Here is a 24,268-nt window from a genome sequence, read left to right on the forward strand (position 1 = left end):
TTTGTTCTGCCCTTGCTTTTCTGGACTGTTGCAGTTAGTTAACTTTTGTTGTGCTACTCACAGCAGGTTTGTCATCTGCCCTGATAAAATTATTTATCTTACCTTGCTTGATGTAACTCGCAACAAACTGGCCAATCAATATTAACACTATAAAAGACAAATATGTTGTTAATTAATTTGTCTTCCTTGATCTTTTAATTCTTTTCGGAGACTCACCGGGTTCTGTTGTTTTTTGAGAGTATTTGTTTGAAGAGTTCAGAGTTTATCATAAACAACCACAACATTTAAGCCTGAACGTAATATTAGCAACATAAAAATAGATTGCAAAAAAATTAAATCGAATATTTATGTACGTAAAAATAAATTATTTTCCAATGATTTTACTAAATTTGTTTTGTTTGTTTTGCCAATATTTTAATAATATTCAACATGTTTGATTGTTTAATTTGTTTTTTGGTGACACAAAATAAATTTAACCGCATAAACCAAACCATCCAGCTCCGACTGCCCTGCAATGACATAATGTTACTGTCAATAATGCTGCCTTAAAATGGTGATTTTTCATCTGCTAAGAAGTGATTTTAGCATCTAGTTTGCAAATGAAGGATTTAATCTGCCTTATAATGTCTTTAGTTATTTCCTATTAATTATATCATCAACATCAAAGCACAATGGGTCTTTTGCATGATATGTGATTACAGGCTGTGCGTGATTGATCAGTTATGTGTGCATTTTGTCATGATCAGGTTTGTTCGTGTTCAGCAGATGATCACACAGCAATGTTACGCTGGAATGAAGTTGAATGAAGTGTTGCAAGGAGTTTTACCATAGCAGAAATATCATGGCTTCTGTTTGTGATTGGCTCCAAATCAGAGCTTAGATAATCCTACATAGAATCTTCTATTCTCATCTATTTTTAATATTTTTATTTTTGAAAACCCAAATCTGTCATTCTATATATGCTTTCTTCTGGCCAAAGTGACAGCAGACATATTTCCGTCTCAGTTAGTACCTGCATTTCAAACGTGCTAAATCCACACACAAAAATTGCTCCTGCAAACCGTTTCAGGCTTTGAAAATTGCATTGCGGGTAGTAAAGGATGATATTTGCATATCCTCCTCCCATGGTTTTGCGCGTTTGGGTCATTATCATATGTTTTGCATTTTCATAAAGGCAAACACGCTAAAAGGTTTGCACCCACAGTTCTCCTGACTTTGCACACGCAATCCAATTACCACCTCGTTTGTAGATCAGCTTTGCTAACCCAAACAGGTTTGTGTGCAGTTTTGTACACGCGAACCTTTTGAACTGTTAGTTCTCCCTATGTGTAATGGAGAACTAACAGTGACCATCACACTGAACTCACCATTGTGGTGGCAGCATCATGCTATGGAAATGCTTCAGATAATAGTCAAAGTTGATGTTAAGGATAGATAGAGCTTAATATAGGGCAATCCTCCAAGACTTGAGACTGGGGCAGAGGTTCAACATCATCCAGCAGCACAACCCTCAAAATACAGCCAGAGCTACTGTTTAGATCAAAACATATTAACGTGTTAGAATGGTCCAGTCAAACTCAAGGCCTAAACCCAATTAAGATTCCCTGGAAAGACTTGAAAACTGATGTTTGTCAAATCTTATGAGCTTGAACTATTTTAAAAAGAAAAATGCACAAAAATGTTGTCTCCTAATGTGAAAAGCTGATAGTGACTGAGGCTCTAAAAGACAGGCAGCTATAACTACAGCCAAAGGTGATTCTACAAAGTACTGCCTCAGAGGGGCTGAACACAGATGCACACTGGCTAACAAAATGTGAAAGACTTTGAGGGGTTTAAATACTTTGGCAAGTCACCACAAGATTTAACCACTTTAATGATTTTTATCTCAACATTATCATTCTGAGTGTGTCAAAAATTGCTGTTTCATCTCTCTGCATGGAGCTTCAGAGGGTCAGTCATGGCAGTTTTAGACACACACAGCAAAAAGTTTAACTGTGGCTAATGATGAATTAACTACAACTGCCAAATTCACTTTCTATCAAACACATGTTGTAATTTACAGTTTGTCTTAGCTTGTGCATGTGTTCTGTTTACAAAAGAAAACAAAAATCTAATTTTCTAATTATCCATCTGAGGAGATAGGCTGCCCAACACTATACAGGGTACTATATAATGAACAAGTGGATTCTATGAATGACCTGGAAGGGGAGCTGGATGGGGTGAACGACTGAAAAGTTGATATTTCAATACAGTCAATACTGAAAAAGGAACTTTTTAAATATACTCTTTGACTATTTTTTAAGAGTCATTTTCATCTTCCTAAGTTGGGAGACGGTTTCTTTCAGCAGTGGTGTCCACATATCTATAGTAGAGTTCAAAAGCCACAAGGAACACAATGAAGACAACTATAAAGGTAAAGGTTACCAAAAGTTCAAGAAGTAATGACATCAACAAAAGCCTTAGAAAGCAACTGTTTCTGTAACTGGGAAGGGTTATAAGATCGATTCCAAAATTATTCAAAGCCTTTCATTTTACAGAGAGCAAAATGATTAACGGATAGGTAACTTTTAATACATTTGCAAAAACACCTTCGCAAATTCATGTTAAGGTCAGACCAGGTACAGCGTAAGAAAAAAACAAAGCTTCATGTCTTCCTGTCTCAGTATGTTTAAAGGTTAACGTTTGTGGATGTATAATTCTGAAAAGTCTGAACAAACATGACTTGTCTTGACAGTAGAGCAGCAGGATATTAGGAAAACAGGCAACATGTGATAAGGTTGGTGAAGGTTGTGATAACAATATGACTTATATATAAAAAAATTCTGAATAATTAACAAGTCTTGATATCTTTCAGTTCATGGCAAACATAGATCCCAGATAATGAACAGTCTATTCAGCAACTACAAAAAAAGTACCAATTCATTATTTTAATCTCAACAACAAAGGTTTTATAATAAAAGAAGCTTGTTGATGACGTCTGCTGTTTTGGGCATTAAACTACTTAATGTGTGTTCTTATCTTTATACCTTACCATCTTTTAAAGTCTAAATGTTTTCTTGCTGTATTAAACGACTGTCACTAAATATTCTACAGACATACAGAGCCTGAATGCATAGTAGTTAAATATTTACCTAAATGAAACGTGGAAACACAAATGAGGTAGGAAATGTTCTGAAAGAAGCACAAGATTTGTGGAACAATGTTGTGTGGAAACATGAGACCAAAGTAGAGATGTTGGACCATAATGCACAACAGCATGTTTGCTGAAAACCACTGTTATGTATGGTGGCAGAGGAATGATCATTTGGGCTGCATGCTAGTAATCAGTAAGCCAAGAAACCCTCGAAATATCAAGATAATCCAAAGACAAATTTGAGGCTTTTTGTCTGATAGGTGTAGCATGGCTCAAAGTGAGTCATGAAAACAGACAATGATCCCAAACACAGCAGCAAGACTTCAACAGAATAGCTGTTGCACTGGTCCAGGCAGCCTGACTGAAATGCTCTGGTGAAAACGTGAGCTGTAAAAAGAACAATGTCCACAAACCTTAATGAAATGCTGTAAAGAACGCTGTAAAGAAAAGTGGGCCGAAGTCCTCCACAACGTGGTGAAAGACTAATAAAGTTATACAAAAATGTATTACTTCAAGTTGCTCTTGAAGTCATTCTACAAGCTAATGAATCATGGGAGGGAGTTAGCCTTTCCCATCATTGTATGGATTGTCATGAAACTCTCTTCCCCCCTGACTGTACCTAAACTATGTATCACGCTGCGCCAGTAGAGCCCTAAGCTAACGAAGTCAATGTCCATATCATTATAAACTCTACAATACATTTACTGCCATTGATTTCAGCCAGTACTTTAGTAACCCAACACTTCACAGAAGCAGGTTTCAGTATTTCATTAATGCATGTTCCTCCATGTTGTGGTTTTCCTCCAGTGTTCTCAGGAAATTCAGGTATCTGCTAAACCCCAGGCAGGTGTACAGTTTGGAGCAAGGAGGACCCATGAATGGGTAAGTCTACTGCATACAGTCTACTTTTCTTTGTTGCTTTTTTGATGCCAGTTAAGAGACAGAATAAGCCAATTTTTCTCTCTAATTTAAATCTTTTGCTGTGTTTTGTGGTTGATTTAACTTAAACAAATAAATAAATAAAGCAAGCATCAACATTTTGGATAAAGAAACAAAACTTCTTTCCAGGTAAAGGTTAAATGTAGCACTATGTATTATTTAAGCTGATTTAGGAGGTGAGTGGTAAATATACAGTTACTTATTTTCCAGTTGCAGACCTCATTGTCCTGTGAGGTCACACTAGCCTGCTGTACACTGGTGAAGTGGAATGCTGTATTACCACTGGTAGAGTGTTTTTACCTCTTAGTGCACACAAAGACATGTGCATATGTCAGAGCTGAGCACTAGGTAAACTTTAAAAGGAATTCTGGTGCTCCGCGCAGCAGAGAGGCTGTAAAAGCTTTACCTTAAGGGCGCCTCTGCTCATCTCATGCAGTCACGACAAGCAGAGCTACTGCCCTCCAGAGCCTTGTGCATGAAAAGTGACCCAGTGATGCACACAGGTCCCAGTAGAACATACTGTAATGATACATGCGCCATCAGACATGAGGGCTATGTTACTCTGGTCTGTTACTGAAAGATTCTGGATGTGATGTCACCATATTCGAGAGAATAATAGTTAATTAGATTTAGGAAATCTATTATGTGCTCATTGAAAAGCCATGAAAAGACACTTTCAAGATAAAAAATAGCTTTGTTCATCATTTGCTGTCATTAGTGTGTTTTTAAGTTAATATAATGTTATTGTTAGTCATGAAATTAATTGGCAAACCTAAACCCTAAATATAAATTACCTTAAAGTGAGTAATGGTCTGGTTTGATGCTTAGCTTGATGATACGGTGAGATTTATTTTTCCATCAAAAAGTTATGTCTGCAGTACATTGAAGTAGTTTGAAAATACATTTAACTGCCAGTATAATACAGAGAGATTTTGTGGCCAATTTCAATGCACAGATTTGAACAATTCTTCCATGGACAATTTTAGCTGATTTCAGTTTATCTTTAAGAACTACAAATAACAATAAAATGCTTTGTCTGCTTTCTAAATAAATGCCTGAACATCTGCTAATACAGTAAAATTATTTAGTTTATGCAACAGAGGTATGTATACAAAAAACTTAATTAAAAAGTATTACAGCTTATCTCATTTGCATATTTACAAAACATCATAGCACACCGACTTTTTTTATTTTAATTGGACATCTCACTAGATATTCTTTTTTTAAAAGAACCATTCAAAAATAAATAATCACCCTTGCCCATTACTGTTGAAGAACATGGACTATAATCAAGGCAAATTAGGCCTGCAGCGCTTTAGATGTTGCTCCAGGTTCCTTTTGGACCACCTGGAGGAGTTATTGGTTCGTTCTTGGAGTAATTTTGGTTGGTCAGCCACTTGTGGAAGGTTCACTGGTGTGTCATGTAGTGGTCAATGGTTCTTACTGTGGTTTGCATTACTCCCAAAGCTTTTAAGACTGACAGATGTCAGTGACATTTCTGATCTGTTCTCATATTTCATTAGATCAGGGCATGATGTGTTTCTTTTTGAGGTATTTTAGTCTACTTCATGCTGTCAGACAGGTTTTATTCGGACAGGTGATTTCTTGCATCGACAGGTCTGGTTGTAATCAGGCTTGGATTTTGCAACTGGAATTAAACTCAGGTTGCCACAAAATGTGGTTTATCAGTGTTAATTTATGATTTAACTAGCGGGAAATTATATTTTAACACAAGGCCAGGTTGGTGTGATTAGCCTTTTCCCCTCTCTTAATGAAATCATCATTTAAAAAATGTTTACTCAGGTTGTCTGCGTCTGATGTAAACATTTGTTTAATTATACTTACATTACTGTGCAAAAGCTTTAGGCATGTGTGAAACAGTGCTGTAAGCATAGAATGCTTTCAGTAATAAAAATGATGATTGTTTATTTTCATCAATTTACAAAATGCTAAGTGAGCGAACCCAAACACACAGCCACAGTCATTAAGAACTATCTTCAGCGTAAAGAACAAGACCTACTGGAAGTGATGGTATGGCCCCAACAGAGCCCTGATCTCAACATCATGGAGTGTGTCTGGGATTACATGAAGAGACAGAAGGATGTGAGAAAGGCTACATGGTTAGTTCTCCAAGATGTTTGGAACAACCTACCAGCTGAGTTCCTTCAAAAACTGTGCAAGTCTACCTAGAAGAATGGATGCTGTTTTCAAGGCAAAGGGTGGTCACGCCAAATATCGATTTGATTTAGATTTCTCTTTTGTTCATTCACTGCATTTTGTTGATTCGTGAAAATAAATTATTAACACTTCCATTTTTGAAAGCATTCTTTGTTTACAGCATTTTTTCACACCTGCCTAAAACTTTTGCACACTACTCTATATTTTAGAAAAAAGCAAAAACCAAAATAATCTGTAAGGGGGCAAATACTTTTTTACAGTACTGTGTTGACCAAAATAATCTTATGTGAGCTAAACAAGAACAAACCCTACTGTTCTTTGTAACATGTCAGTTTCCACAGAAAATAATAAATGGCAGTGAAATTGATGAGATCAGAAGGGTTTACTGAAAACAGTTAATACTCAGAATCAGAATCAGAATCAGAATCAGAAAAGCTTTATTGCCAAGTACGTTTTTGGACATACAAGGAATTTGTTTTGGCGTAGTCGGTGCAATACAGTACAAATTAAACAGTACAAACATATCTACAATATAATATAAATATAAGTGCACAGTTTTAAGTGAGTGAGAGTAAATATAGAGCAGTATAAGATGCAAGAGCAATACAACAGTGCAGGTGATCATTGTGCAAGTAAAGCAGGAGTCCAAGCTGAGCGTTAATGTAACGCATAGAGTTACAAGTTACAAGTGTCCTGTCAGCAAAAAAAGGGGGGGCGTGGGGGAAAGAGAGAGTGTCAGTGTGGTTTCCGGGCTTTGTTAACCAGGCTGGTGGCAGATGGGAAAAAACTGTTCTTGTGGCGTGAGGTTTTGGTCCGGATGGACCGCAGCCTCCTGCCAGAGGGGAGAGTCTCAAAGAGTCTGTGACCGGGGTGGGAGGGATCAGCCAGAATCTTCCCGGCCCGCTTCAGGGTCCTGGAGGTGTACAGTTCCTGGAGCGACAGTAGACTGCAGCCAATCACCTTCTCAGCAGACCGAATGACATGCTGCAGCCTGCCCTTATCCTTGGCTGTAGCAGCGGCGTACCAGATGGTGATGGAGGAGGTGAGGATGGACTCAATGATGGCTGTGTAGAAGTGCACCATCATAGTCTTTGGCAGGTTGAATTTCTTCAGCTGCCGCAGGAAGAACATCCTCTGCTGGGCTTTCTTGATGAGGGAGCTGATGTTTGGCTCCCACTTGAGATCCTGGGAGATGATGGTTCCCAGGAAGCGGAAAGATTCCACAGTGTCAATTGTGGAGTCACAGAGGGTGATGGGGGCAGGTGGGGCTGGGTTCTGCCTGAAGTTCACAACCATCTCCACTGTCTTTAGAGCGTTGAGCTCAAGGTTGTTCTGGCTGCACCAGTACAACAGATGGTCCACCTCCCATCTGTACGCAGACTCGTCACCATCAGAGATGAGTCCGATCAGGGTGGTGTCGTCCGCAAACTTCAGAAGCTTGACAGACTGGTGACTGGAGGTGCAGCTGTTGGTGTACAGGGAGAAGAGCAGAGGAGAGAGAACACAGCCTTGGGGGGAACCGGTGCTGATGGTCAGGGAGTCAGAGACGTGCTTCCCCAGCCTCACGCGCTGCTTCCTGTCAGACAGGAAGTCAGTGATCTACCCTGCAGGTGGAGTCGGGCACACTCAGCTGGGAGAGCTTCTCCTGTAGCAGAACTGGGACGATGGTGTTGAAGGCAGAGCTGAAATCCACAAACAGGATCCTGGCATAGGTTCCTGTGGAGTCCAGGTGCCGGAGGATGAAGTGAAGGGCTAGGTTGACTGCATCATCTACAGACCTGTTGGCTCTGTAGGCAAACTGCAGGGGGTCAAGGAGGGGGTCGGTGATGTCTTTTAGGTGTGAGAGCACAAGGCGCTCAAAGGACTTCATCACCACAGAGGTCAGGGCGACGGGTCTGAAGTCATTAAGCCCTGTGGTCCTTGGCTTCTTGGGAACAGGGACGATGGTGGAGGACTTGAAGCAGGCTGGCACATGACATGTCTCCAGTGAGGTGTTAAAAATGTCTGTGAAGACTGGAGACAGCTGATCAGCGCAGTGCTTCAGGCTGGCTGGTGAGACAGAATCCGGACCAGCAGCTTTCCGGGGGTTCTGTCTCCTGAAGAGTTTGTTGACGTCCCTCTCCTGGATGGAAAGAGCCGTCCTCGGCATGGGTAGGGGGCTGGTGGGGGGGAACTTCAGGGTGGGGGTTGGAGGTGCCAAGGCCCCTCTTGAGGTTGGGGAGGTGGGGGTGGTGGATTGTGGCTGCAGCTGTTGGGGGGCGTCGTGGGAGATGGTTGCAGGACTGTCCCTTTGTCTTTCAAAGCGGCAGTAGAACTCGTTCAGGTCGTTGGCGAGGCGTCGGTCGTTGATGGAGTGGGGGGCTTTCGGCTTGTAGTTGGTGATTTGCTTGAGCCCTTTCCAGACAGACGCAGAGTCGTTGGCTGAGAACTGGTTTTGGAGCTTCTCAGAGTACAGTCGTTTGGCCTCTTTCACTGCCTTGCCAAACTTGTACTTAGCCTCTCTGTATATGTCTTTGTCCCCACTCCTGAAGGCCTTTTCCTTATCCAGTCTTAACCTTCTGAGTTTAGCTGTGAACCAGGGTTTGTCGTTGTTGTAACTCACCCTGGTGCATGATGGTACACAGCTGTCCTCACAGAAGCTGATGTAGGAAGTCACAGCCTCTGTGTACTCGTCCAGACTGTTGGTAGTAGTCCTGTACACATCCCAGTCTGTACAGCCTAAACACGCCTGGAGATTCTCCACAGCCTCACTGCTCCACTTCCTTGTCGTCCTCACAACAGGTTTGCAGAGCTTAAGTTTCTGCCTGTATGCAGGAATCAGGTGGACCATGATGTGGTCGGATTGGCCCAGTGCAGCACGTGGGACGGCGTGATAAGCGTCTCTGATGGTGGTGTAACAGTGATCCAGAATGTTGTCCTCTCTGGTCGGACATTTTATAAACTGTCTGTATTTGGGGAGTTCGTGGGTCAGATTACCTTTGTTAAAGTCGCCAACGACGATAACTAAGGAGTCCGGGTTGGTCCGCTCCACACTCAGTATCTGGTCGGCGAGCATGCGCTGTGCGACCTGCACGTTAGCTTGCGGTGGGATGTAAACACCGACCAGGATGAACGAAGCGAACTCACGGGGGGAATAGAAAGGTTTACAGTTTATAATGAAGGATTCCAGGTCTGGAGAACAGTGCTGCTGAATCACTGTCACGTCGTTGCACCAACCACTGTTGAGGTAAAAACAGATTCCTCCACCTTTCGCTTTGCCGGAGAGTTCCGTGTCTCTGTCCGCTCTGTAGAGCTGGAATCCTGCCAGCTGCAGCGCAGAGTCCGGTATTAATCCACACAGCCACGTCTCCGTGAAGCACAAAACTGCCGATGAATAAAAGTCCCTGTTTTTCCCCAACAACAGTTGTAGTTCCTCCATTTTGTTGGGAAGTGAGCGCACGTTAGAGAGAAATATTCCAGGTAACGGTGTTCGTAGTCCACGCTGGCGAAGACGTACCAGCACCCCAGCCCGTTTCCCTCTCTTCCGGCGTTTCACCGCGTGAACAAAGGTGAGCGCACCTTTGACCAGAATGTCCAGAAATTCCAGAGCAGTAGGCAGAAAAGTGGGAAATAACTCCTCTGGTGTAGTAGCCCTGATGTTCATGAGTTCTTCTCTGGTGAGAGAGCTCCGGGTACCATCACAGGAGACCGTTTTAAAGCAAAAAACAAAACAAAACAATGCGCACCAACACGCCGAGGCGACCATCTGCGGCGCCATCTTGACTTTCTTCCACCTGTCTGACTGTGGCACTTTCAGTTTGATTTTTATTATATTAACATTGGAGAATATAGAGTCCTTGACTAAGAAGAGGTAGTTGTAATTTAGAGTCACATTAGTTATTAATTGTCTATAAAGCAGCTCATTTGTCATGGTTTGTTTTTCCCCGGTCATGCGGCCTGTTTACTGGCCTGTCGTAAGCACACTGATTTTCATTTCCAGAGCAAAACTTCGCCCTCATACAGTAATAACAGTTATATCAGAGATGAATGAGCTGTGTTCTCACATAGAGCATTAACCTGTCATAATGGGCAGTTATCATGAGCTCCCTAGCAACAGGCTCAGTAGACTCTGAGGTGAGAGTTAGCTGGATCTCAGTGATTTGTTTTTGGAATGCAATTAGCTTTCTGTACTCAGTCATTATTTCAGTGCTTTCATAAAGATCTATTTGAATTTTTGTTGATGCAGACGTTTCTCCTTCACAAACAGCTGGGAATAGAGGGCATTATGAAAATGTTCCTCTGACACATAAGGTAGCTGGATTGATGTCATCCTCTTCTGCTCTGTGTTACTGTGAGTTCTCAGCATGGCCTTTAGAGGGTGCTGTTTGCAACAGGAACAGCAGCACACGAACAAACACTACTGTCCTGAAACAGCTTTTTACGTGTACTACATTTTTCAGTTGTGTTGTTTTAGCGACCAGTTGGATTCAAAATCTTAACCAAGGTCACGAGTTCGATGATAGATTCATAAGGTGGCACAACTTGGTGAGGCAGTTTGGAGCGGGTCATTGTTGCTGCTGCCTGTAGTATTGACTGTAAGAAAAACAACAGTATGTGATTGCTACCCCACTCTGTTGCAGCCCTGCAAATGTGGCACAGTTTCTCCAACACATCTTTCTGTAAGTAAGCTTGCTGCTTTGGCAGCCTCAATTCACACAAATTCGGGCACCTTTTCACTCTAAACACATGGCAAGAGTCAGCTTTTGAATACACTCCAACTTCCTGGGCCTCTCTGTAGGACTAAGCTCCGAATCACTGCAAGCTCCTAATAAACATATTCAATTCAATTCAAAGATACTTTATTGATCCCCGAGGGGAAATTAGAATTCCAGTACAACCCATCCAAACATACATCATGACACAAGACAAGGGGCGGACGGGTCACCGAGGCTATGCTGCCCACTCACAGGCGCTGCCTTTGCTAGATGAGAAAAGACGCCACATTAGGTAAGTAGAGGGAAAAAATCATATTTCACACTTTATCCTTAGCAGGATACAGTTTGAGATTGCAAAAAAACTCAGCACAAAGAAGCAACAAGTTTACAAAACAACATCATGCCGGGAACGGTGAAGGTGGTGTGAGGGGGTGCATATGTTTATCTTGAGCATGTGTGTGTGTGCGAGTGAGTGTGTGCAAGTAAGTCCATGAAGCACTGTCACAGAGGCCATTGTCCTTGATGGTACGTTGGAATGTTCATCAACTGGCCATTCTGAGCAGGTCCACAGATGTCCTCAGGGAAGGGAGGGGGCAGAGGGAGCAGAGCGTCATGTTTACATAACTTCCAGGAGAAGTTGAAGATAGCCAGCCATCAAGGCGGTGCAGGTGAGCCAGATTCAGAAAAATAATAATTATTTGGGCTAGGCTGACTCTTAATTTTCCGTCAGCCTTGAGAGTCTCACTGGTGTTTCTCAAAGGCGAAATCCTGATATCAAACATCCAATTATATACACATCTTCCACATCCTTGACTGACATTATCGACAGACACACAATCCTCCACTTCTGCCAGGAGTCCATTGTGTATCCAGAGAAAAACGTCCCGCCCGGACAAGTGGGCTCTCCTTCACCCTGTCTTCTTGTCGAGAAAATTTTATCAATTGCATTGAGAGACCAGCTGACCAAATCCATAACTCAGAATTTGGAAGATATGCAAAAGAGGCTCCAAAAAGAAGACAAGACACAGAGCAGATATGGGAGGGGGTACGGGAGACAGAGAAAAAGCGTCCTCCTCCACCGAGAGCAGAAAGAAAAGAGCTATATAGGCTGTTTAAATGTGAATAGATGATTACATGATGGACAAGAGAAACAATGATGGAACATTTGGGGAGAATTATATGATGAAGATATAAATGGAAACTTTGCATTGAAATTAGATACTTTTTCCACTTTCTGACATGTAATCCATCAATCTGCCTACCTCTAGCGGTCATTGGATGATAGACAGACCCTGAACAGGTCTCCAGCCTATCCCAGGGCCACTTTGTAAATAATTCCATGGTATGCGTAAAGTAATTTTCCATTTGTGGCCAAGCTTTAACTTCATGGTTGGTGTCTTAAGATGTTGCTTCAATATTTCTTTATAATACCATCTATTTTTTTGTAGTGCCAAGTCCCTCCTGGCAGCAAAACACCCCCACATCAACATGTGACTGCCACTCGTGTACTTCACAGTTGGGATAGTGTTTTCAGACATGCCAGCTTCCCATTTTTCTTCCAAACATAATGAGGGTCATTATGGCCAAACACTTCCAAATTAACTTAATGAGATCACAAGACATGTTTGAGAAAATTTGAGTTATTGTCCCTGCTTACGTTGTTCTCAGATTGATGGTGTCTTCCTAGCGGAGTGGCCCTTTGGTGCATTAACGCGTATCTATGATGTGTATCTGTGTGACTGCTCTAGTTTGGCATACACAAGACGCTAACGTCTAGGCATCAGAAAATGTGCAGGTACTGTGAAATAAGATGCTGTGGCAACGAATGTCTATGCAAAACATTAGAGTAAATCTGTCTGCTTTTAGTGATCCCTTGACTTTGTTTTGGTCTCCTTGTAACGCCCTGATTCCTAATGACTGTTAACTGTTGCAAATCCTGCTTAGGGTAAAGCTTTGACATAATTTACTTGATGGTCCTCTGGCTGACAGTGGCACGGTAGGATCACACTTTTTCTTCCTGTAATATAGTTTCTCGTGTTGTTAGTGTTTCAAAATATTTTTCATCATAATTTGTCCAGGTACCACACTTGCGTGCTTCTGAGCTGTGCTTTACAAGTCCCTCAAAGTTAGGTTATCAATTAACATCAAGATAATCATTTGCTGACGTTTTTACATCCGTGTCACTTGTAAATGAAAAGAGTGCCACCCATCACTGCATTAAAAAAATATTTTATTCTATTTGTGACAGTTGCCACTTCATGAAATAACAATTGGTTAAAAACTTTTTATCCAATTTGAATAAATAACTAACTCTGACTCCACTGTTGTATGGTTACAATTAACTGGAATGTATGTACCTGACTGTTGTGAAGTGCCTTGAGACAACATGTGTTGTGAATTGGCGCTATATAAATAAAACTGAATTGAATTGAATTGAAAATATGACTTGTCTGGAAGGATGTCGTTCAAAGGATTATGATAGCACAACTTTGGTTTGCAAAGTTGCATCTGTATATATAGAACTTTGGCCAGACATTTCTGCCATTTGGACAGATCAGATCAAAACATATGGAGAAAATAGATGTTTGGTAAAATCCAAACACCGGATATCAGAGCAAATACTTCAAACCCACTGTAGAGCATAGTAGTGGTGGGTTAATGATTTCGGCTGGTTTGAAAGCCACATAACCTTTCAGTCACTCAGTCACCCATGAACTCCTCTTTATATCAAAGTATTCTAGAACCAAATGTGAGGCCAATTGTCTGACAGCTGATGTTTTGCTGAAACTTTAATAAATCATCTACAGGACCTATAGGTTTTACAACTGCTTTAGCAAATATACAACAGAATGGCTAAAACAGAAGATGCTGCAACGGCCCATTCAAAATCCAGATATCTGGAATGCTGTGTGGGGATCGAAAGTGAAGGTTATAAAAAAACAAATACCTGAAAACACCAATAATGTTGTAAAGAAGAACGAACCAATTCTTCCACAGAGAGAAATAATATCATACATAAAATTAACTACCTTAAGGTAATGGACAAAAAGGTGGTTCTAGGAGAATCTGCTTATTCATGAGGTTTACTCAGGGTTTCACACTCAACTTTTCCATTTCAGTTTTTGCTTTTTTAAATACATAATGATAGTGTGGAATATGTTGTTTTAGTGTACTTTAAAAGATCTTAGAATCGTCTTAAGATCAGATTATTTTAGTATGTTCGATTACTTTAAATCCTAGAAGTGAAACTGTCGGCTTTCTGTCTACCAAGATCATAGTTCTGATAAACTCCTTTTTCTGATCTACAATGAAGCAAACAACCTGACAACCATTTTAGCTAGCTAGAGCAGTGAGTTGTGAGTTTTACTGTTTTATAAGTTTCTTGCTTGCTAAATGGCACTTCTTTAACTGGTCTGGAATTTCCCTAGTTGTTGCTAGTTTCTTCTGTCACATCCTGTTTGAATCGGGCCAATCTGGGTCCAAGCATACAAATTTATTCGAATCCTAAAAGTATGACCTGTGTGTGTTTCTGTGTTGGTCGCTTGATGGTAATTTTATTCACACTGTTTAGATCGACTTTAAAAGTATTTTTAGTAGTCTAACACATTTACTTGATTTTTGTCCACCACCTTTAAGGGTACTGAGTATGTGGATTAAATGTGGTTGTTTTACACTTCACCTCTTATTTCTGTTTAGCAATCAACAACCAGTCTTTTGACACTTGGACACACACTGTGATCTCTGTTTTTGACAAAGTCAAATGGCAAATCTTAGATTAAAATCTCAGAAAAAAATCTTAGATTGCTGCAACTGTTTCAGGATGAGAATGTTTTAAAGTTTTAAAGTTATGGTTTCAGTGCTAAATGTTTTCGACCTGCTTAAAGTGCCCTTGGCACGCTTTTCCCACAAATGCAGAAATTAAAAGAAAACATCTTAATATTGAAGATAGTGGGTAGTGATTGACATGATATCAGGATTAAAGACGTCATTAAAGACAATTGTGACACAATTGAGACATAGAGATACTTTGTAGTTAAATTTTGCAAGTCCAAAGTCGCCCACAAATGAAGTCTAAGGGGAAGTTTCCGGTCATTCATTGTGTGAGTGTTAATGATAAATACTTCAGGTAGAAGCCAAGTTGTGTTAAAAACAGCGCTAATAAGGTGAAACGGTGCATTCCTGGTGGTGGCAGCAATACTACAACAGCAGCCGTTAGTCTGCACTATTTCCCTGAAGCAAAGAAGATCAAAGCTGCCTGGATCAGAGCTGGAAAACTGAGGAGGGACAGATGGGCTGGTCCCACCAAGCACAGCCAGATGTGATCGGAGGACTTCTCAGCAAACTGCTTCAAACAAGAAGCCTCTGAATTCACAGGAGGAATGATGTCAGAGGTCGGGAAATCTGACAGACAAAGGAGAATGTTGAAGCAGAGTCTATAGCCACGCTGTTCAGAGAATCTAACATGAAAAGATCGCCAAAGAAAAGGTTGTTGCTGCTGTTGCTAAAAGGATCAAGGCTCAGCAGAACACTTCCTTGTTGAAAAAGTAGATATCTGTACTTATTGTTACTAATTAAAAATCAAAAATTATTATTTTAATATTATTAATAATAATAATAATCTTAAATTATTATTATTAAAATAAGATAAATTACATGGGCATATGATATATATTTAAATGAATGTTTTTTTTAAAGATTCTAATATAAAGTTTGAAAAAATGACACCAGGTAGTGTCTTCAGATATTGAATCATCCCTTGTGCCTTCTACTACTGCTCCATGTTGCTCAGCTTCGCCTCCGGTTGTTTCACTCAGTGCCAAATGTACTGCAACCCTGGATTTACACTTTATCATGTCCGCTGTGCTACAGTCCGGCTGCACTGTTCTGATATACATCTGGACTTCTCCACTGCGAAGCCTCGGAGGAGCTCCAAGTACCATACTCATACCATAAAATCCTATGATTAATGCGTTAGCCATTGATTAATGCGGAGTCCAACTCAACTCATTCTGTGGAAGTTCAACGAGTTAGACTGCTTTATTTTTCGTTATATGCATCCAGATATTTTCATGTGTTTTGTTCTACTATCAGTGAGTTCACTGAGTGCAGAGACACTATATTTGTTGCTTAGTTCACTGCATTTAATGTTTAATTGCTCGGTTATAATACCTTAGTTAATGTAAGGTATCCCAGTAACGGAACTAATTGATCTAATGTAAACAATTGCTAATATATACACTTGTATATATGAATATATGCATGTATTTATTGTTATAGATGATTCATGAATAATGACTCTGGCTGTGCTCCGGGATCCGGCAAAAATAGAGGATTGGATGGCCGTCCGCATGTGGCAGCATAATGTGCCACCTGATGAAAACTGACTTTCTTCTTCTGACTCTGTTTCATCTCTCTCTGACAGTGACTGAAATATATATTAAAAACATCAGATTCTTTGCTACTGTCTGTATTGTCGGTCATTGTAGCAGTGGTCAGTTTACGTGCCACTGTTCCCCTTCTACGTCATAGAAGAGCACAAAGGAGAAGTCTGGAAATGCCTTTTTAGTGAAATTTATGTCCATATATCTCAACAACAGTTCATTTTAGTGGCATGAATTTTATTTTTTTTTAATGTTTTATTAATTATAAATTGGATTTATCATACAAATTCGATGTCACAGGCACATTAAAGTCCTTTTAATGAGAAGAAATTGGAATGGGTGTACCAAACCTTGTGGAATATCATGCACCCAATCCCATAACTGTTTCTGTGCACAGCCAGTCAGCTCCATGAAAGTAAAGGGCAACAATTTTCTTTCTCTAACAAGAGGAACAACTTCTGATATAGAAAAATATTTTGGTAAAAAATATCGACAACTTAACAGACATTCCCTCTCTGCTACATTCTCCTACCATTCTTCATTATTTTATTATGTGGTGTTATTTTAGGTTTTCTCTGGTGTTTCCCTCCCTTTCTGGCCTGGCATTCTGTTTAGCTGGGACACCTTCCTGGTGGAAGCCTGGTTCCACTGGAGGTTTCTTCTTATTAAAAGGGAGTTTTCCTCTCCACTGTTGCTACATGCATGCTCAATATGAGGGATTGCTACAAAGTCAATGCAAGTGACTGTCCATTGTTGCTACATGCTCATCCACAAAGGGTGTATGCTGCAAATCACTGATTCAATGCAATCTGCTGGGTTTCCTTAGATAGAAAACTTTGTAACCAATTTGAATAATAAACTGAATTTGACTGCATTGTTTGATAACTAAGATCAATTGAAATGTCTGTTCCTGATTTGGAATCTGTATGATTCGATTGAATTGACTTGTAAAGTGCCTTGAGATGATGTGTTGTGAATTGACGCCAAATATATAAACCTGAACTCAACTGAATTAAAACTGTTTTTAATATACAGTTGGCATGGTCATATCATCTAAGGCCCGACTGGAAAAGACCACCTGAGCAGATAGCTAATTAAGTATTTGGTATAGATAACATTGGTATAGATAACATACAACACATGTTACAGCTGTAACAGTCAATCATTTCTATAAATTTTGCTTGAATAGGAACAATTGTTTCTTTCATGTTTTCAGTAAAATAAAAATTACATCCTGTCGCATAGTTTTGTTTAACATTTTTGTACAAATACAGTAATACTGTAAAACTTTGGTAATATTCCTTAAGTTTATCATATTATAAAAAATTCATGTTGCACACATTTATAAGTCTCTTTTCATTAAAAACTTTATGGTTTTAGAGGCCATTCTTACTCCTTGCATTGATTTACTTGGCATGTTTCTATCAAGTTTTTTCACTTCACATTTCACAGCTGCACATTAGAAAACATCAATAATTAAGTTGAAATAAAAAAAAACCTTAAACTCAAAAAGCACAATAATTATTATTGTGTTGTTCTTTATTATTTCTAAAAACTAATGCAACAAACTTGAGAGCCATTTGAGGCTTTCCTTCCTCCTTTGTGATGACCTGTCTTGTTGCAGGACCAGCCGGATGAAGGGTCCGAAAAGGGCTTGTGACCCAAAGTCAGCTGTATAATGGTGGGAAATGATGAAAGCTTCTGTCTGCAGCTTTGTGCCCACACACATTAAAGGTCCCTTCGAATGGCACACACTCTGTGAGTGTGGTTTCAGGGGAAACCAGTGGAGAGGGCACTCACAGATCAGCTTTTCAGCTCTCTCTTCATTAGATCATTCAGAGCTTAGAAATCCCTCAAGAAACACAATCAACGGATTATTCACCTGTAAATAGCCATCCTAATACATCTGGTAGTTAGAATTAGGGTACTTTCCCCTCCTGGTAATTTGTTTGTAGACCACCTGTTTCCTGTTTAGAGCATGTATTCGGTTAATTCTCCTGGATTTCCCCTTCACCCAGGCTCAACTTTTTCCACGATGTCCCTGATTTCCGGGTGCTTGCTTGTGGAGGTGATGGTACAGTGGGCTGGATCCTCGATTGTATAGGTACTAAAATTCTAACTTTAGACTTAAGACACAAATGTGTACTAACAAGAAAATTACTGCAGCATTTGGCCTCCCCTAAAGGCATTAGTACCATTTTGCTGTTTGTATTACAGATTAGACTAAAATTGTTTTGGCACTGTGGAAATATAATCAATGGGGCAGAAAACTCAATCTATTTTTAGAGTATTTTTGGGGGTTTTGAGCCAACATCTTTTTTTAATGCTGTTCCACTTGTTGGTATTGAATAATAATGGGTCATTACTTAATAAATACTTTCACTTTAGCTTTAGTTTATTTGAAGGTTTGACTTTCCATATCACAAAGCACTAGCAACAAAATTTGACGTGTCTTCATCTTGTTTGCAGATAAGGCTAACTTTGCCAGACATCCTCCAGTGGCCATCCTCCCACTGGGCACAGGAAACGACCTGGCACGCTGCTTACGCTGGGGAGGAGGTGAGAACTTCCTGAGACTATAATTTGTATTATGTAGTGAGTACATTTTTATTCTACAGTTTTGGCGATTAACCAATTTGTACCAATTCACATACACAGTGCATGCATGTACATCAGTAAAAAGTATTGCCACAAGTTCTATTCTGTAGAAATTTTTAATCATGCATTGATTTTATCATAGCTGGACTATTGTTAATCCTTGTTCACATGCCTCAAAAAAACATCCTTGTATCATCTACAGGTTGTTCAGAATCCATGTGTAAGCTTTTGATTAAATCCTCCATATGCACGCCACTCCACAGCTTTCCCTGTTTTACACTAGCTTCCCATCAGTTTCCAAGTTCACTTTTAGATCCTTCTTTTAGCTTTAAGAGTATTACTAGGACAGGCACCAGCTAACCTCAAAGTACATTCTTTATTCCCCTAGCAGGTCCCTGAGGTCCTTTGATCAGGGCCTTTTAGCGGTCCAACATAAGCACTGCAGGATAAGGACTACAGGAAACAGAGCCTTTGCCACTGCTGTCCCTAGACTCTGGACCTGTCCATCTCTAAGCTTACGATCCTTGGACTCTGTCATCTCCTTTAAATGCCAAAACTCACCTTTTCAAACTTGCTTTTATGAATTTTCTTTATGTTTTCTAAATATTTTCTTGCATACAGTACAGACCAAAAGTTTGGACACACCTTCTCATTCAAAGAGTTTTCTTTATTTTCATGACTATGAATATTGTAGCTTCACACTGAAGGCATCAAAACTATAAATTAACACATGTGGAATTATATATTGAACAAAAAAGTGTGAAACAACTGAAAATATGTCTTATATTCTAGGTTCTTCAAAGTAGCCACCTTTTGCTCTGTTTACTGCTACGCACACTTGGCATTCTGTTGATGAGCTTCAAGAGGTAGTCACCTGAAATGGTTTTCCAACAGTCTTGAAGGAGTTCCCAGAGATGCTTAGCACTTATTGGCTCTTTTGCCTTCACTCTGCGGGCCAGCTCACCCCAAACCATCTCGATTGGGTTCAGGTCCGGTGACTCTGGAGGCCAGGTCATCTGGAGCAGCACCCCATCACTCTCCTTCTTCGTCAAATAGCCCTTACACAGCCTGGAGGTGTGTTTGGGGTCATTGTCCTGTTGAAAAATAAATGATGGTCCAACTAAACGCAAACCGGATGGAATAGCATGCCGCTGCAAGATGCTGTGGTAGCCATGCTGGTTCAGTATGCCTTCAATTTTGAATAAATCCCCAACAGTGTCACCAGCAAAGCAACCCCACACCATCACACCTCCTCCTCCATGCTTCACGTTGAGAACCAGGCATGTAGAGTCCATCCGTTCACCTCTTCTGCGCCGCACAAAGACACGGTGGTTGGAACCAAATATCTTAAACTTGGACTCATCAGACCAACGCACAGATTTCCACTGGTCTAATGTCCATTCCTTGTGTTCTTTAGCCCAAACAAGTCTCCTCTGCTTGTTGCCTGTCCTCAACAGTGGTTTCCTAGCAGCTATTCTACCATGAAGGTCTGATTAACACAGTCTCCTCTTAACAGTTGTTCTAGAGATGTGTCTGCTGCTAGAACTCTGTGTGGCATTGACCTGTTCTCTAATCTGAGCTGCTGTTAACCTGCAATTTCTGAGGCTGGTGACTCGGATGAACTTATTGTCCACAGCAGAGATGACTCTTGGTCTTCCTTTCCTGGGGCGGTCCTCTTGTGAGCCAGTTTCTTTGTAGCGCTTGATGGTTTTTGCGACTGCACTTGGGGACACTTTCAAAGTTTTCCCAATTGTTTGGACTGACTGACCTTCATTTCTTAAAGTAATGATGGCCACTTGTTGTTCTTTACTTAGCTGCTTTTTTCTTGCCATAATACAAATTCTAACAGTCTATTCAGTAGGACTATCAGCTGTGTACTGTATCCACCTCCTGCACAAAAACATTTTTATACACAGTGGAGCCATGGATGACGTGTCTAAGAAAAAATCAGAAAGACTGAAGGAGGATTTCACTCGTCTTCTGAATATTGTTAGACGTCTCAATATCAAGGTGTTTCTCAGCGGACCCTTTGCACCAATATTCTGTGGAGATGAGGTTTTTTCGAGACTTCTGATGATTAATAAGTGGTTGAAAAAAACATGTGCCACCACACCTGTGAACTTCATCGACAACTTTAATATTTTTTGGGAAAAAAGACAACTCTTCAAGCAAGATGGATTCTGTTTGAACAAGCCAGGAGCCAGACGTCTCACATCTAATCTCTTCTATTCAGTAAATAATCCGCCAGCAGCTTCGACCTTCAGCAGAGAACATGGAGTATCAACAACAATGCTGCCTCCAACAGCTCCAGCAGAAACAATCGGCCAGTTGGCTGAGAAAGAGAGGTCATCACAAAAGGTCTCCCCGTCGAAATCCGCAGGAGAAGTGGACCCCCCCATTATACCCCCCTCCCCCCAAACCCAGACCCAGACCGACAACCCCGGTAAACCCCCCTCACCCACTGAGCCCGCTTTTTGCTTTACTGGATTCTGATAACATGAAAGGAGCTCTTAAAATCGGGACCCAAATGGCTCTGACATCTTCTACATTCAACACCCCCCATGGCCGAGGCCCTGCTACTAAACCAACATCTTGCCACAGAGCTCCACCATCTCCTAATCTATGTCCTCCTAATCAGGACCTTCAAATCACTTCTCTGTGATACAGCCTGGGCCCCAGTGGTAACTCTATCAGAAATGAGCATGTCCATGAAAAACTTGGGTTCCTAATAGGAGATAGTTGTAAAATATCTGTGCTTATACGTGACAGAAAGAACAAAGCCAAAAGGATAAGAGACAGTAATAAACAATCAACAAAAGCCATAAACTGTCAGGTATAACCAGACACAGAGTTAATTTCAGCAACTAAGTCATATAAACTGGCTTTACTGAACATTAGATCTCTGTCAGGAAAATAATTTTTAATCAATGACTTCATTACTGACCACGATCTTGATGTTATGTTTTTAACAGAAACACGGTTACATGAATTTAATGAAGCTCCCATTCTGATAGAGTCGACGCCTCCGAACTACAATTTTCTTTGTGAGAGCAGACAGCAAAGAAAAGGTGGAGGGGTGGCCACTTTGTTTAAAGATTTATAAGAGTGTAAAAAAGTATTTCTGGGCAAATTTGACTATTTGGCTCTCCAGGTAAAGAGCTCTGTCCGAACCATGTTCTTGAATATTTACAGGCCTCCTGAGTCCAAAAGAAACTTTATCAGTGATTTTGATGAGCTGGTATCTGTGATATGTGTTGATTATGACTGTTTAATTATTGTGGGAGACTTCAACATTCACATGGACAATCCTGAAGACAGAAGTACAATAGATCTATGTGACACTCTTAGAAATTTTGGTTTGACTCAACATGTTAAACAGCGAATGAACAAACAGGGACATATTTTGGACTTGATCATCACTAAGGGTGTAAAAATTTCCAAGGTGTCTGTAACTGATGTTGCCCTATCTGACCACTTTTCTGTTATTTTTGAAAGCATCATCTGCAATGACTCAGTTTGCCAAAGAAACATGATAAGAAAACACATCTTTAAGGACGGTGGTGCTGAAACCTTTAACCAGATTTTCTCTTCTACCTCCACTTGCCCTGTAACACTGTAGATGAGCTGGTAGATAACTTTCATTCTAAAATCTCGGACATCATTCAATTGCTCCAATTAAAGTGAAAGTCATTTCTGGGAAGAAAATGTCTCCGTGGAGAAGTGCTCCACCAGTCAGAAGTGAAAAAAAGGAGTGTCAAAAAGCTGAACGCAGGTGGCGAAAGACTGGACTCCAAATTCACTATATTATCTATAAAGAGAGACTATACAGATATAACCTACAACTGAAAAATGCAAGGGAATCTTTCTTTTCTGAGATCATCAGCAAAAACATTAACAATGCTCGTGCATTATTTGCCATGGTCGACGGGTTAACAAACCCTCCTGTAACTGTAGCATCTGAACTCCACTCTACAAGGGCCTGCAATGAATTTGCTAAATTCTTTACTGAAAAAACCCAAAAGATCAGAGGGGCAGTCAGCACATCCACATCAACTCCAGTACCAATGTTGTCTCCAACTAGAACTGATTTTGACAAAATTTCCCAATTTCACCAAATAAACTACAAAATCTTAGAAGAAATCGTACAGCAACTAAGCTCTTCTTCTCGATGTTTTACCCACAGCTTTCCTTAAGAAAGCTTTGCCTGTAATAACATCTGATTTAACTCAAATAATAAACATGTCCCTTTGTTCAGGTGTTTTCCCCCAGGCCCTGAAAACAGCAATTATCAAACCTCTATTGAAAAAGAGCAATTTGGACAAGCTGCTACTACAGAACTACAGGCCTATATCAAACCTCCCCTTCATCAGTAAGATTATTGAAAAAGCTGTGTTTCAACAGTTAAACAACTTCCTAACAACAACCAACCGCTTCGATGTCTTCCAGTCAGGCTTCCTGCTCACCACACTACAGAGACTGCTCTTGTCAAGGTGTTCAATGACATCCGTATAAATGCAGACTGTGGAAGAACCACAGTGCTGGTATTATTGGACCTTAGTGCAGCATTCGACTCTGTTGATCACTTCATTTTATTAGAGCGCCTGGAAAACTGGGTCAGCCTTTCTGGTACAGCACTCAATTGGTTTAAATCCTACTTGAAGGACAGGAACTTTTTTGTGTCATTAGGTAACTTTACATCAGAGTGCACAAAAATTACATGTGGCGTTCCCCAAGCATCCATCTTAGGGCCCCTCCTATTCAATATCTACATTCACCCTAACTCAGATTTTAATAAACAACTACATAAGTTATCATAACTATGCAGACGACACACAGCTATACCTTACGATGTCACCAGGTGACCATAAACCCATTCAAGCGCTGGGTAAATGCTTAGAAGAAATCAATGCATGGATGGGGCAAAAGTTTCTTCAGCTGAATCAAAACAAAACTGAAGTAATAATCTTTGGACCAAAGGAAGAGCGTTTAAAAGTCAGCACACAGCTTCAGTTAATACAGCTAGAAACCACCAGTCAGGCTCGAAACCTGGGTGTAGTGATGAACTCAGACGTGAACCTTCAGAGGCACATAAAGGTAGTAACTAGGTCGGCCTTCTATCACCTAAAAAACATCTCCAGGATTAAAGGACTAATGTCTCAGCAGGACCTTGAAAAGCTAATTCATGCATTCATATTTAGTAGAATTGATTACTGCAACGGTGTCTTCACAGGTCAGCTTAAAAAGTCGATCAGACAGCTGCAGTTGATCCAAAACGCTGCTGCCCGTGTCCTCACTAGAACTAAGAAAGTGGAGCACATCACCCCGGTTCTAAAGTCCCTACACTG

The 24,268-nt window shown here is 40.5% G+C and overlaps 1 protein-coding gene across 1 annotated transcript in view; it reads left to right on the forward strand.

Annotated features, from left to right (window-relative positions):
• Positions 1 to 24,268, forward strand: part of LOC124871248 (diacylglycerol kinase gamma) — a 183,215-nt gene that overhangs the window by 90,169 nt on the left and 68,778 nt on the right. Inside the window, exons 17-19 of the mRNA XM_047370405.1 lie at positions 3,941 to 4,015; positions 18,344 to 18,429; positions 18,795 to 18,884. Coding sequence (XP_047226361.1) covers positions 3,941 to 4,015; positions 18,344 to 18,429; positions 18,795 to 18,884 — 251 coding nt within the window. The remainder of the gene's footprint in view (positions 1 to 3,940; positions 4,016 to 18,343; positions 18,430 to 18,794; positions 18,885 to 24,268) is intronic.

Source organism: Girardinichthys multiradiatus, chromosome 7 (assembly GCF_021462225.1).
Source record: "Girardinichthys multiradiatus isolate DD_20200921_A chromosome 7, DD_fGirMul_XY1, whole genome shotgun sequence".
Lineage (NCBI taxonomy): Eukaryota > Metazoa > Chordata > Actinopteri > Cyprinodontiformes > Goodeidae > Girardinichthys > Girardinichthys multiradiatus.